The sequence below is a fragment of the Lutjanus erythropterus genome, chromosome 10, assembly GCF_056507025.1.
Source record: "Lutjanus erythropterus isolate fLutEry1 chromosome 10, fLutEry1.hap2, whole genome shotgun sequence".
NCBI lineage: Eukaryota > Metazoa > Chordata > Actinopteri > Lutjaniformes > Lutjanidae > Lutjanus > Lutjanus erythropterus.
Genome location: NC_139326.1, coordinates 26023651 through 26039464, shown reverse-complemented (window position 1 = coordinate 26039464; position 15814 = coordinate 26023651). Strand labels below are relative to the sequence as shown.

General features: G+C 38.8%; 1 protein-coding gene across 2 annotated transcripts in view; it reads left to right on the top strand.

The window, feature by feature from the left end:
- unc5ca (unc-5 netrin receptor Ca) overlaps nt 1–15814 on the top strand; it is a 258799-nt gene that overhangs the window by 236527 nt on the left and 6458 nt on the right. For both annotated transcript variants that reach the window (XM_084728798.1, XM_084728797.1), the window contains 6 exons: nt 15–150; nt 1532–1619; nt 4510–4678; nt 9255–9488; nt 12493–12642; nt 14138–14302. In XM_084728798.1, coding sequence (XP_084584924.1) covers nt 15–150; nt 1532–1619; nt 4510–4678; nt 9255–9488; nt 12493–12642; nt 14138–14302 — 942 coding nt within the window. The remainder of the gene's footprint in view (nt 1–14; nt 151–1531; nt 1620–4509; nt 4679–9254; nt 9489–12492; nt 12643–14137; nt 14303–15814) is intronic.

The window sequence follows — 15814 nt, the reverse complement described above, 5'->3', positions numbered from 1 at the left end:
TTTTTGATTCCTAGGTAACTCAGTCTCTGTTGGATAACAGCGACACCATGAATCTTCGCAACCAGAGCTTGGCCCGAACACGGGACCCTTCCTGTACCGCTCACGGATCCTTCAACAACCAGGGAGGACACCTCATCGTACCCAACTCTGGTAAACGTTCACATTTATTCACTTAAAAGCCAATCATCAGGCTGGTTACTGTCTAATGTCGATTACAAAACAGATTTTAGAGGCGGGGGATTGCTTTGCTGCTTTCTGTCTGAAAACACCTACAACCTTAATTCCGAAAAAAGTTTTATGAAGTTTTCTCATGTAGTAATATCCTTCATACAGTCATGTCTTTTACAAAGTGATGAACCTTGCACCATCCATACTTGGATGACTGAGTGTTTTGAGGATGCCCCTTTCATACCTGATGAGAACACTATTATCTGTTATCAATTAACGTGTTCACCTGTGGAATGTATTTTGAGCATTCACAATTCTCCTTGTCTTTTTTGCCCTTCCCAACTTTTTTGAAATGTGCTGCAGGCATCAAATTCAGAATGAGCATATGATTTAAAAAAAATATGAATTTGATGAGCTAACATATTAAATAGATTGTCTTTGTACTATTTCCGATGGAGTATAAGTCAAAAAAGATTAGCAAATTAGCACATTCTGTTTTATTTGTTTTACACAGCGTCCCAGCTTTTTTGTAATCAGGGTGTGTATAGCTTCCTCCTTGATGAATGCACTACAACTCTAGCAGAAACCCATTTTGGGGTGATCACACAAGACTTTACATGCAACAGAAGTGATGTCAGGCGAGCTTGACTAGACTGTACTCTTTATATAATATATATATATATATATATATATATATATATATATATATATATATATATATATATATATATGTATATTTTTTACAGGGATCCAGTAGTTCCCACCAAGAGCAAGTACAAAGGAAAGAGATAACTTAGAGATAACTTTGAGTTTTTGACACATTAATAAATAATATGACATTACATAACATTACCTGCTATAGAATGTCATGCCAGGTAATACTGAAACATACTTAAAAAGTCTTATAGATTTGAACAAGGTCAGATACATTTCCTGCACCAAGAATCACATAAAGAAAGTGTATCTGGCCACTGCTGCACATTCAACCTACCATAAAAAAACAGCCTTGGGATGTTCTGCAGCTACCTAGTTTTAAAAGGAAAAAACTTTCAGCAGACTTATGTTAGGATTTAAAAGCAGTGGGCAGGCAAAAAATAATGAATAATGTAACCTGCTGATAGGAAGCAGCTCTCAGAAGCTATAAAACATCACAGTACAATTCGCTTGATGATATATTTAAGAGGAAGTTTTACATGGGTTTCCTTTAAAAATGATTATTCAATAATTAATCATAATGATAAAGTGATAATGGGTTGCACATTCAATAATTCAGCTGTGCATGGTAAAATTAATAAATACAGCGATGAATCTCATTATTCCTGCCTTCATCCATCCTTCCTCCCCTCTGTCCTCCCTCCTGCAGGCGTGAGTTTGTTGGTTCCAGCGGGTGCTGTTCCTCAGGGTAGGGTGTATGAGATGTATGTGACTGTGCACAGGAAGGACAGCTTGAGGTAAGTTTTGTCTCTGTTTCACTTGGTTTTTCCTCAGAACCGTGTCTTTTTTTTCTCTCTCTCTCTCTGTTGTTCCCTGTTGTCCCCATTTTTTCTCTTCATATCCCTCTCTGTTGTTTTTGTTGCTTTGTTTTTCTTTGTCTGCACTTCTCTGTCTTTCTCCTGGGCAGCGACTTCTCAGACCTGTTCGTATGGTTGCGTGGGGAGCTTTTCACAGTGTGACATAGGCCTAGGATGCACTGCATGGGATGAGTCATTATTATTTATAGTGTATCTATGCACACCTTCTTTTGGTGATTCATTCAACAGAGGTCACTTAATGCTACAGACTTCCTATATTAGTGCCAGAATTAAAATTCCTAAGTAGCAGTGTTGAGCGGATTATAACAGAATGTTTAACACATTAATTATTACCTACTTAACATTATAATCTTTACTGTAATCCACATAATTTACATAGTTAATCAACGTTGTCCAAATTTTAGAATCAGTGCTATTACCCAAAAGTAGAGCTCACACTCACACACATTACTCTAGGACATGTGAAACTAATATTGACTGCACTTTTTTTTTTTTCCTGTCGTGCCATATTACAGATACAAAAAACAAACAGCAAGCTTTTGACAGCATATGCAAAGAGATCGCCGTTTCCACAGTAACTAACAGATTAGTGGTTATTTTTGGGATTACTGTAATCCTGTTACATGTGCTATAATCCTTTACTTCCAAACCCTGTGCATGAGTGAGGTAAATCTCTCTGTGGGACATGAGAGACAAGGGAGGAAATTTCTGTATTCCAGCTGTTTTGTAAAAAAGAAAATCAGTTGATGTAAATGTGGCAAAATTGTTGGCACTGTATTTGAAAGAGCCACAGCATACCTACAGTATGCCTGCCTTCACACACGCATCTACTTACATAAACGTTTTTTGTTTCATTACACCACTAGTATTTAGTGATGCAGTTTTATTTGGTTGTCAGATAGGCCTATTTGTATCTGACATTCCTGCACCCACCCCAATACAAAGGAATTAAATGAATTTTGTTTGTAATAAAAGTCCATCCATCCATCCATTTTCTGTAACTGACAACAAACATGCATGTCTTTGGACTGTGGGAGGAAGCCGGAGAACCCGGAGAGAACCCACGCAGACACAGGGAGAACATGCAAACTCAGAAAGGGCCCCGTCCCAGCCAGATGGGGGATTCGAACTTAGGACCTTCTCGCTGTGAGGCATCTATTTTAAGAAGCAGTGTCCCATTTACACCAAATAGTCCACAGAACGTGCTGTCAACAGTTTCATGGGGGCAATTCTTTTGGAAGAAAGTAGGTCTAATAAAAGCAGTTTGAGCATTGTCCAGTATAACAAGAACTCTGTTTCTGGAGGGACACATTGCTCATGATTCTTTAAATAGATTTTTTCATTGCTGTGAACACTAAGAATTTAACTCTATTCACCTGAATTGTGTTTTGGGGTGGCTGCAAAATGTTCTGAAACACTGATCTCATAAACTTGGGAGATAAAACCAAAACTATCTGCATGGTTAGGGTTGGGGGGGGGGGGGGGGTAATTTTCTTTAATAATTTGGTTGAACCAACCCTTTAAAGCCTCTACAAGACCTGAGCTTTAGGACAGTCTTGTTACAGTTTAGTTCAATTTATTCTCTCCCATGCATCCATTCTAGCCTGTCCCCGATCAATAGCTGTCAATAAGAATTAAACCCCCTGCACGGCGCTACAGTATTTCGAAGAGTCGAACCTCTTCTCTGTCCTCTGTCTTCATCTCAGTCAATAGCTGGCTAGCAAAAATCACATGGCTACATTGACTTCCCTCAGCAGCACTTGGCGAGCCAGAATCATGTGGTTTAGCTTGTTAGGATCCAACTCTCAGGTGTCCGTTTGCCTGCACACACAACTTAAAACATCTATTTTCTTGTAATAAAAGATTTATATAAAATACCGCTGTGCTGTAATTCGTTAACCCCTGCATTAGATAAGTCAAAGGGTGCTGTTACAGTTTGAGTCATACTGTTTTTATCTTCTCCTACCATGTGAACCTTTCATGAGTCAATAATGAGCTCCAGCAGCTGAATCGATAAAACTGCTAAGGATTAGTGCCCCCCTGACACAAGGTGGGCTGGAAAAAAAGATCACTCTTAAAATTTTGCTCCATCTCCTCCTATCCATATGGCCTCTTTCCCAGTCGATAAATATCTTCAGCTACACGAGGGAAGAAAATGAGCAGATAATGGATTACACAAGAGAACAAAGACATTTTCGAATGTATTTTCATATTTAATTATTGTTTAAGAATGTGGTTTTATCTTTCAATTTAATAATGAAAGAAGGTTGATAAATAATAAATGCTGATGGATTGGATCGATATGTATAATCTCACATTTATTCACAGTATATGAGGCTTTGGTATTCTGGCGCTGTAACATACTGTACATTAGTTAGAAAGTGCTTGAGGTTCCAATACTTGAATTTACTGTAAAAAGCAGGAGAGTCTGTGACCAGTAGTCATTTATTTTCTGCCCATGAGCTGTGAGCTACTGACTCCAGCTGAGGCCCCGGCTGAAGCCCTGCTGACTCCACTAATCATCCTCTGATTGAATTTGTGCTGCTCTGCTCTGATCTGTTTTGTTCTCTGATTTTCTCATCTGCACTAAGCCGGTCCGTCTTAGTCCGACCGAACTGTCCACCTGCCTTCTTTATTATGCCAGCTGAGTTATTCATATATGAACATGATGACAAAATAACACAGAGCAGAAGTGAAATCAATACAGCTTCCTGCAGGTGATGCTCACTGACTGGAAGCCAACAGTGCAGCCCTCCTGTCGCTCCTTTCTAAGGAATCATTTCACCTCAGTGTTATCTGTCTTTTCCAGACCCCCGGTAGAGGACATCCAGACGGTGCTGAGCCCAGTGGTGAGCTGTGGACCTCCAGGAGCCCTGCTGACCAGACCAGTGATCCTCACCATCCACCACTGCGCTGACAACGTCCAGGAAGACTGGCTCATTCAGCTGAAGAACCAACTGGCCATGGGAGAGTGGGAGGTGAGTGTTCAACCCCTGTGTTTGTGTGTGCTGATTTTAACACTAGAACAGGCAAGACCTCAGTTTCACCATTTTCTTTGTTGAATTAAAACGTATAGTGTTGCTGGTACCTGACCTTTTTCTACAAGTGTCTGTATTCTCATTTTAAATGGTTTTAATACAAATTTAAAGAAAAGGTGATCACATTTACAGATTTCAGTCATTCACAGTCGTACTGAATGCACAGAAATTGCCGCAGTTATGTTGTTACTTTTTTGCCAGGCAGGGGATGCATCTTGGTTGCTTAGCAACTATCATTGTCTCTGTCAAAGAAATTTCACAAGCAGTCTCAAGATCAATTTATTTGTCTACATGAAAATATAAATAGTTGGTTCAAAATGATGTAACTGAAGAATCTGAGGAGCATAAAGTCGGGGAGACTGGGGAAGGTTGTAACAGTCTTTGTGTCTGCACCTGTTACTCACTGGATTTTTGTGTTAAAGCTCTTAAATTTTGACCCAATTTTTGACCCTCTTTGTTCCTACAATTGACAATGTCCCAACTTTCTTTGGTTTTATTTTTTTTCCACAATTTAAATACAAACAATGACAAAGATAACAAATGGCAGCAGAGGCAACCACCACAGCTGCATACACCAAAATGGAGGCAGTGCCGGGTTTGGAAAAGATATATGCAGATCAAAGCCCACTGACATCTGCTGGAAATATTATATTATTATACATATTACATTATGTTTTATGCTTCTAGATGCTATTATGTGATAGATCAGCCTGTTTACAGCCTTTTTCCCCATAGGCAGCCATTCTCAAACAGTGCCATGCGCCACTGATGGGCCTCACAGAGCAATCTAGCGGGCTACGGAGATAATGCTAACATTAAATAGTGAGATTAAAATGTAACAAAAAAAAGGTAATTCACGAAGCTAGCTATTTTTATATTTAAATCTACACATGAATTCACATAAGTAAAAAACATAAAATTAAAGTGGATAATTTCATTTATGTTTGAATATCGTCACACCAGTCACAACACATCATCAGCTAGACACAAATGTGTTTTGCCACTGTTAGCTTACTAACAGATGCAGTGACATAAAATGGATCGGTTGTTGAAGGTAAAAAGTCATGTTGGAGACACAGCCGTGCCAGTAAAATTTCCAAAGCATGTGGTGAGACAGTCTGACCCTGAAAACATTAAATTTGTATTCATAGTAGTTCAGGATTTCTCCTTTATTTGATCATGCTATGTTTTTTCTCATTTATGTGGGAAGGCGGTACCCAGAATTTTTTTAACACTCAGAATTGGGCCTCAAGCTACAAAAGGCTGAGAACCCCGCCGTAGGCTATGATTATTTTCTATTACACTTTTAGTAGGAAATTTGTTCTGAATGTTAAAATACAATGTTTTATAATTTCATAAAATACATTTAATCGTTTCTCGTTCTGAGTAACCCTACCCTACAGAGAAATACTGCTGTGAATATATATAATCATTACATTTTACTACATGCAATGGAATGCAGGGCTGAGGATCAATACTCAATGCCTTTAAGGTATCGATTGAAATAATTCAGTACCAAGTAGTATTGAAACTTCTCTAGTCAAACAATACCTGCATTGAATCCTTTGGCACCCAGATCCTGAAAAATCGAGTATTTATGTCATAATCAGCAGGTCTCACTATGGTCTCACATTTTAATCAGATGTTTACATGAAAGATTATAGTGTTTGGAATTTAAAGGTCAAACTGGCTGCTAGTGCAAATGTGCAACTTTTGAATTCCACTGTTTCAACCTCCAGAAAGAAAAGCTCCACTCTATTGCCAACAAATAGTGATGAATATACATTTATAGATGCACTTTGATACTAACATGTCCACATACAGCACCTAAACAATCACCTGCACACAGTCACTGCCAAAGTATTAATACAGTCATGACACAGTACATATATATATATGTGTGCACACATACATTATGATCTTTCCACATAAGAATAGCATGTATGCATTCACACATGCAGTGAGGGAGGAAAAGAAAGAAAAGGAGAGAATATTCAGTAAACATAAAGTGCCTACAGGCCAGTAGACAAGCAGGGGGTTGAAGACTCCTATCAGAAGCAATTTGTTATGCTCCTGCCGTCCTCCTCTTCTCTCATCTTTCTTCTTATGTTTCTATCCTTCCTTTTTTTCTATCCTTCTCTCTCCCTCCTCCCGTGTTTCTCAGCATGAAGTCTCTACCTCAGCAATCTGCTTCTTTTGTGTGTGTGACTGTGTGTGTATGTGTGTACGTCTGTCTCTGCGTGTCTGCGCGTGTGCATGTGTGTATCCTTGTGTGTGGGTGTGGGTGATAAGGCTGTCTTGCAGCATCACTGTGTCTACAAGGCCCCCGTATGCTGTCTTCTGTTGCTTATCACAGCTCAACACAATGTCTCTGCACAATTAGCCATGCATAAGATTCTGTGTGTGTCTGTGTGTGTGTGAGATAGACACACAGAAGGGGTTGGGTGCAGAGTGGGTAAAGACGAGAAAAATGAAAAGTGGAATTTCATCAGGAAGTCGATTTGTTTTTCTCTTATTGCAGTAGAACATCCATTTCCCATCAGAAAGTTTTCCCCAAAACAGGGAGAGGGAGGTAATTGAATTCCCCTCACATCAGGGGGGAGCAGCCACGGTTGTGATTACCAGTAATAACAGATTCATACCATATTGCTTTCCTACCTCTTTGTATTGATTTGCCTCGCTCATCTGCAGGAACACAACTCCACATGAACTGTGATTCAAAGCTCAATATTTGTATCACACATGTGCATGTGCAGCAGACACGCACACGCGCTTACTCACAGTCACGCACACACGAACACGGCTTCGTGCACGACTAATTGAAGATTCGGTCCTTATATGAAAAGGACACAGCGATCCTATGCATCCTCACTCAACCCATATGGATTTACCATAACTCAGTCTGCGACAGAGAGCTGTAGAAACGATATGAGCAACAGCCAGCAGATAATCACAGTGGGATTGGACACACTTCACAGGCGACAGCTCTGAACAAGTGTTATCATTCTCCTAATGGACACCTTGATTTACTTTCAGAAATCACATGTACAACCAGACATGCATTTACATTTCAATTCAGTGTCTCGACACGAACAAAAGAAATCCGCAGTGTGGTGAATGAAACATCAACATACACAATGATTAAAGCTCAGCGTGATTTCTATACAGTTAGCACAGCTTTACACACATCATCACTGGCATCACGTTGAAAAGGACCTGTATGTAGCGAGAGAGGAATGCATCAGTTACAAACCACAGCCTGCTTATTCAGGGGTTGTTTGCATTAGCGGAAATGGCTCCAAATGCAGTTGTGTTATGTGAACAGACAGTATGTGGCTTAATGCCTGCAAATTCTCAAATAAAGCCGGTATTCAAATAATGCCCAGGTCTCAGTAAAAGCAGTATGTATCAACAAATAAAAGTGGTTTCCAAATAAAGGGAAGAAAAAACAGAAACGCCTGAACTATGACTCATTGTGTAAATGTAGAGTAATCTGCATTTTCACAGTTTGGATAGCCTAGGGGTTCTCGAAGTTTCGACGACTGGGAGCTGGCAAATATTTAAGGGCCGCACAGAAAAACCCACAAACTTGTCATAGGATTTGTGTTTAGTCTCATAAGGTCCTTTCCCACCAAATTAGCACTGATTCTTGAACCAGTTCAGTTCAGGATCCTTAGAAACTTGGTGCTATCTAGTGAACCGGAGATTTCCACCAGTTTTGAATGAAACTATTCTAATTAAGGATGTCATCGACAGAAGACGTAGCACAATTCACACCAACCTTTAGAATATGACATGGCCACTTTTGTTCCCAGGGGAAAACTGCTGTTTGTTTGGTTCCAACTGGGAACCAACTTTTCTGGTTCTGTACCAATTTATTTTTGTGGAAATGCTTAAAGCGGTTCAAAATTAGGTGTTTGGGTCAGTGGCATTTATCATCAAATTCCTTGAGCACTGAACACAACTGTTTTCAGGCATTAAGAACACCTATGTAGAAATAGGCAATTTTCTCACGGATGGTCCCGTTGACATACGTAGGTCATATGGATCACTATTAAATTGGGACGGTTTTATTACCTGTTAAAAACTCCTTCAAGTGGCTTTAAACAGTAATACTGTTGTCACACGCTGTTTCTTTCGTTAAGAGGGTGTTTCTCAATAAAAGCCTTCAAGAAAATTAAAGAAATTATGCCCCTGAACCCCCTGAATGGGGTTTTAATGTGTAACTAATTAAGGAAATGTTGAGTTTGCTTTTTGTCAGCAGGAGCAGATCAAAAGACAGGCAGGCTATTTACTAATACATGATGATATACACTTATGATACCACAGAAATTGGAAATAAAGACCTGTTTTTGAAGCCCTAGCCCTCTTTTCAGTTGAGATGAGTAAAATTGGATTCTAATACAGTACTTTGAGAACTTATACCAGTCTCAGCCACCTGTCATAGATCCACCAGCATGACACTGTGAAAGTCTAAAACTGTGTGTGACTTTGTGTGTGCGTCTGTCTCGTACAGGATGTGGTGGTAGTGGGAGAGGAAAACTTCACCACCCCCTGCTACGTGCAGATGGACTCGGAGGCATGTCACATCCTAACAGAGACACTGGGGACTTACTGCCTGGTGGGCCAGTCAATCTGCAAGGCAGCCGCCAAGAGGCTCAAACTGGCTGTGTTTGGACCCGTCTCCTGCACAACTTTGGACTATCACATCAGGGTGTATTGTCTGGACGACACACAGGACGCACTCAAGGTAAAGTATTGAAACAAAAGCAATCAAATCCAATGATTCTTTTGTTTAGTTGTTTTTAAGTCATTTGAAATAACGTCTATGTTGATTTTTAATATATAATGTATATATGCTGGAATGCTCAACTTATTTTGTCTGGGGGTCACTTTTGCAAAATGATAGGAGGACGGGGGCATTTAATAAACAAACACTAATAACATTTATCACACAAAATGAAAAAAAGGCACATAACTCATCTTTCTTTGAAATTCGTCAGTTTCTAATTAACTGATTTATTAATTTAACTTAATAAATAAATTAACTTGATACACTACAGAAAAAAAAAAAAAACGTTTATTTCTGCATTTAATAGCTGCAACTGCATTTGCACTTGCACTGCATTTTGAATTACAGCATAGTTGTAAATGTCTAAGAGTTTATACAGCACTAGATATATAGCTGTCTGGGACCTCTTCCATCATGCAATCACTCAAATGCTGAATTTATAAACATAAAAGCAGAAACTGGTCCCATTGAACAGAATAAATAGAAAATTTAAGCTATTTAATGCTGTAGACTGCATATTAGCATGCAGTTTCCCAAGTAAGAGCGAAGGGAAATTATTGAACATTTACTAAGGTATGAAGAAACAAAAATCTGATTATTTTCATTGTGAGTTAGAAAATGATTGGAGGGCCACTTAGCACCATATCAGAGGGCAGATTTAGCCCCTGGGCTGCAAGTTGAGTATCACTGATCTACAGTATACATACTTCCGAGTTTTGTCTTGAATAATAGTAAAGGTAAAGAAGAGGTACGTGATATTTGAGGCTGAGTGCTTTGTTGTGTTCAGTCCTGTGAGGGACTCTGTTCTCTCTTGGACCACCCATGCTTAAACTGTTTCCTGGTAATTTGCATTTGAAATAAAATATATGATAGCTTGAACAGAAGTGATTGTCTAGAGTCATAAATGGAAGTGTTTTTTCACCTCTAGTCTTGTGGAAATGAGAATAAGAAGCAGTAAACAAAACAGGGTCAAGCAATGTCAAAATAACGATGCTTTAGAATTTAAACAAATTCAAAGCACTGGAGGGACCATCTGATACGGGAGATTAACATTGGTAATTTATGCATGCAATGATAAGTCAAGTGTCAGTGTGGCACACTGCTGCGCACACGCTCACAAACATCGACACACACCCAGTTTTACCATTTCAAACAAGCAATTGTGGCTTGAAAACAAAGTTCAGAGGTGGACTTTTTAATGATGGAGACTCTGTGTAGTATAATTGATCGGTCGGCGTTTCAAAGGGGAAGTCTCTGCTGTATATCTACAGTAGAGCTGCCGCGTAGGAAGATGATGGGAAGGAGGAATTGATTATTTTGAAAAGGTTGTAGGAGGCAACAGAAGTCATACTTATAACTTATTCTTCCATCAGAAAATAAGTGTGTGTGTGCGTGTGTGCTCACGTCCGTGTGTGCCCATGCGTGTGTTTGTGTGTGTGTAGTTCAAGAGCCTGTAAATACACTGATGTTATCAATATGTGTGTGTTTACCATTATGCGTGCCAGTCTGTGTCTGTGGGGCACAGATACTCTCTTTGTAATCTCTTGGTGTGGGCTTAGTTGGTATACAGAAGTCAATTTGAAAAGCATGAACAAAAATCCCCACAGGACCGTGTGTGCAGTGTATTATTATTAACTGCAGCACACCAAAGTAAAATGTGCTGTTTTGTTTGGTCCACAAAATGGACAAAGACATCAAATGGACAGCATCAGTTTAATATTATTTTTTCCCCTCTTTTTTTGATGAAATTTAAGATATTTAACTAAACAAAAACCATCTTAAGGGGATAGTTCAGGTTATTGGATGTAGGGTTGTACAAGGTTGACATGCTCTCGTTTTGGAGAAGCAGAGAGGAGTACCAGCTAGTACCGATTTAAGCCATTTTCATGGCTTGACCTTGACATCAGACAGCTTTTTCCAATGGGAAATGCCCATCATACAGGCCAAGAAAATGAGGCAGTAGTAAGATCCTGAGATCTGCGAGTTAAAATGACTGATGGTTAATACATTAACGCTTTCTAATGGCAAAGTAAGGTAGTAGAAATATTCTAAATATAGCATAAACTTAGACTGATATTGATTTTCTTAGGCTGACCTTTATAAGTTGCTGAACTAACTCATTTTGCTGACCCTGTCCACAACAGTTCATTGCTTAGCTTCCATGATGGTACTCCTCTCTGCTTCTCCAAACTGGGGGCGTGCAGACTGTTTAATACACTGCATATCAGTAATAAACTCATACAACCCCACATCAAATAACCTGAAGTATCCCTTTAAGTGCAGTACATTAGCTTTTCGAATCAGGTTTGCATGAGCTGGTAGTTACAGTTATCCTTAAAACTACAGAGAGTACAAGGAAAAGTAGTATTTGTTGTCTCGACATGCCAGCAAAAGGAGAATGGGTAATGGAAGAGACACAAATGGACTGGGGGAGTCTGAGGAAATCAGAATATAGTTTACTTCTCTGAGTATTATTTTCACAAGTAATATGATGTATTGAGGTCATCTTCTAAAGTCAATAGAAGTAATTTAATTTTACTATCTTACATTAAAGATACGCTTCATTTCCCATATCTCAAAACAGCAGTACTTTGACTGCTGGTGCATTATTAATCAAGGTTTTTATTGAGCATCTTAATGTCTCTCTTCCGCTCAGTGCAGTTAGCAGAACCAAGCTTTGCTAAAATCCAGGGAATACAGCCACAGAGATTTGTGATGATATCTTAATGAAAACTTTCATGTGTTTCAAGTGTTTCATGGTGCTGTGTGTGTACTTCAAGGCAACATCCAAAGACAGCATTGTTTGCAGTAATAATGCAAGATAAATTAAAGGCTTTCTCCAGTCTCTAATGCTGTATGAATAAATAAATGGTTCAGTGAGCAAGATTAAGTAGAAGTAAACTTGAGGAGGAAGTTTTGAAGTAGTTATTGGTGTTTTTTTTTGGGTGTGTTTTTTATGTAGGAGGTTCTTCAGATGGAGACCCAGATGGGAGGGAAGCTTCTGGATGAGCCAAAGACTCTGAACTTTAAAGACAGCACACACAATCTGAGACTGTCAATCCATGACGTGCCACACACACACTGGAAGAGCAAACTCATCGCAAAGTATCAGGTGAGTGGGATACATACACATTTCACAAGGTACCCACAACAATATACTATAGGGCCAGGCAATATATTGATAATATATTGATAATATATTGATATTGTGATATTAGACTAGTTGTTATCTTAGATTTTGGATATTATTATATTGTGCATATGTGTTGTTTTTTCCTGCTTTTAAATCTGCATTACACTTAATTCATGTAATTTTCTGAAATTACTAGTCTGTTTTATTATTTGCCTTTACCCATTAAGTTATTATATCCCCATAATTATGTATCAAAAATCTCATTGTGTTAATATTTTGTGAAAGAAGCCAACAGCCTTCCCTGCAATATTGTCAAAATATCGATATTTAGGTATTTGGTCAAAAATATTGTGATATTTGATTTTACCAAAACTATAGAGATATTATTTATAAGTCATATTGCTCAGCCCTGTGATATAGTACTACTTCTATTCAGCCCCCAAAACGATAAATTATGGTAAGGTTTTGTGGGAAATTTTACCACACCAGCAGCATGGCTTAGTGTTGGTCATCGTTCTGTACGTTAAGCTTTGATCCAGAGTAAAATACTTTACAAAATTTTTCACGTTGATGAATTCCCACAAATAATAAAAGTTACACAAAAAAGGACAAAACTCACCAAGCACCTCAAGCATCTACAAGAGTTAAAGCATTAGCAACAAATTCCACGATTTGAAGTGTGTAGCCATTCATACCTTATCAGGATCATAGCCACGGTTACTATTACAGGGAAGAAATTTCTCATGTGGTCATTTGGGTTGTCTTGGTAGCTCAGTATGCAGTATTTGTGCCTTTGTTGTTTGTTTGATTTTGCAGATTACATTATTAATTATAAATTAAGTAATTTGATGCAGCAATGCTAAGTTACAGGCAACCTAGCAAGCACAAGCTAGCTGCTGTTTGCTAGTCATAGTTAAACAAAGCTGCCAAATAAATTAAGCCCTGCAGTTTTTCTTTTTCACACACAGCTATATTGTTACCTTCAGGGAATGTGCACAGAGCAGATTGGGTCTCCACATAATGACAAAGCTAACGGTAGCCGAGCTGCAGTATAACCTTTCACAAAAAAGCAACATTAAAAAATGGTTACCGGCTTCCGACCTGCTACTCTCAGTATTTAATTGGCCTTAAATGAACTTTAAGTTCACACAGTTTCTTTTGACTGTCCCGTAGTAGCACATTATTCCACCATTGCCCCAACCTGCTGGGCAACATGTTGAATTTTTTGAAGCATTGGTTTATGTGATATGATTAACATGTACTAACATGTAAAACAGGAAGGGCTCAGCCTCATTAGAAAAAAGGGAAAAAGTGAGCATAGCAAGTGTTGTGTTTGCTAGCCGTCTCCTGCAGCTGACTTATCAATAGCGCAGTTTTTCAATATTGCAGTTATTGCAACAGCCAGAGTTGGAAGATATTTTAACTTGTCAGGTTACCTGTCTGAAAACATGCATATTATTTGTGGTTTTTCTAGGAGATCCCATTCTACCAGGTGTGGAGTGGCAGTCAGAGAACTCTTCACTGCACCTTCACCCTGGAGAGACTGAGCCCGGCCACCACAGAGATCAGCTGCAAGCTGTGTGTGCGACAGGTGGAAGGAGAGGGACAAATCTTTCAGCTCAGCAACACACTGGAGGAGGTAAGTTAGCAGAAATCCACATGCATGCAGCAAAGCTGACATGCTGTTTACTGGTTATTGGATGAGAAAACCGCAGAGGGCAACTTTAACTCACACTAACCGAGGGCAAGATACTGAGGGATAAAACAATCCAAACTAAAAAGGGATGAACACGGTCACACAGAGAAAAAGAGAGAGAGGGGGGAGAGGTTCCCTCCACTAAGTCGTACATTCTCGGACTAAAGGTCCTAAAGTCACTAAGTTTTTCTTTATCTGTCAGACAGTCTGGGTTCCTGCTATGGTTCTGTGACTCTGTTCAATCATTCATGCCGGGTCGAGAGGTCACATAACACGAGTAGAATAACTCGTCTTTGATTTTTCTGGGCCATGTAACCACAAAGTCACTGAATGTGTGTGTGTGAACAGTTTTGGTCGAAGGTCAGACAGTTCTTTTGGAATGTCACAGCTTTGAATTCTCCCGTGGTGTTCATGGGTGATAGCATTGCATTTTTTTATTTGATTATTTTTATTTAAGTTTTAACCCTTGTTTAACCAGATAAGTTGACAAAGAGGCATATAATCTTTTTTTTTGCTGCATATAGATGGACAGTTGCAGCAGCAGTGAGAGTTACACATTTGTTTTTTATTCCTCAAGCATTGGTCACTGAGCAAAATAAGAATGAAATGTATCCAGTAGAGTTTGAGTTGCTGCTCGTCACAGTTGTATAACAGTTTGAAGATATTTCTAGTTAACAGAACTGATATATCCTGATCCTAATGCACAGAAAATATTAACACTAAAGTGATTAAAGGATAGTCATTTTTCTTCAAATCTTCACCTCCAAGCATTTCTTACTCTCCAAATAAAAGCTCTACCTTGACATCTTTTTTCTTTTTCCACTTATCTCAGCCCTCATGGCACCACTTTATCTAATCCTGTCCAGTAATATTTATGCACTATAACCAGACAGATGCTAGATTTTTGAGCCCATTGCTGTCACTGAAGGTCCAATGTGTAATTTTTATCAGGAACTATTGACACAATATGGAGAAATGTAATATAACATTCATAAGTGTATAATTAGTTCAATTAGTGTAATACCTGACCAAAATAAGAATCAGTGTGTTTTTTATTACCTTAGAAGGAGCCATTGATATCTACAGAGGGTCCAGGTCCTCGTTCTGCCATGAAGCCTAGAACAGATAAACCAAAAACTGGCTCTTGAGAGGGCTTTCACATTTTTTGCAGATGTTTGGGTAAATACTGGTTGATAGATGTTACACTGGCCATATGCATTTTTATTATATAAAGATCAAGCATAAATATTTTTTGTAATGATGGTATTAATGAATTTCGTTGTCATTTTCTTGAAAAATTGTGAGAAGAATTGTTACACTTGAGAGATAAACTTGCCCTCTGGTTGAAAAACTTTAGACACAGAGCCTAAACTTTACCAAGCATAGTATTCCACAGTCCTGTCCTGCAGTTTTGTCTTTGATTAACAGTATCTGCAATGAGCTAATATTAGCTAA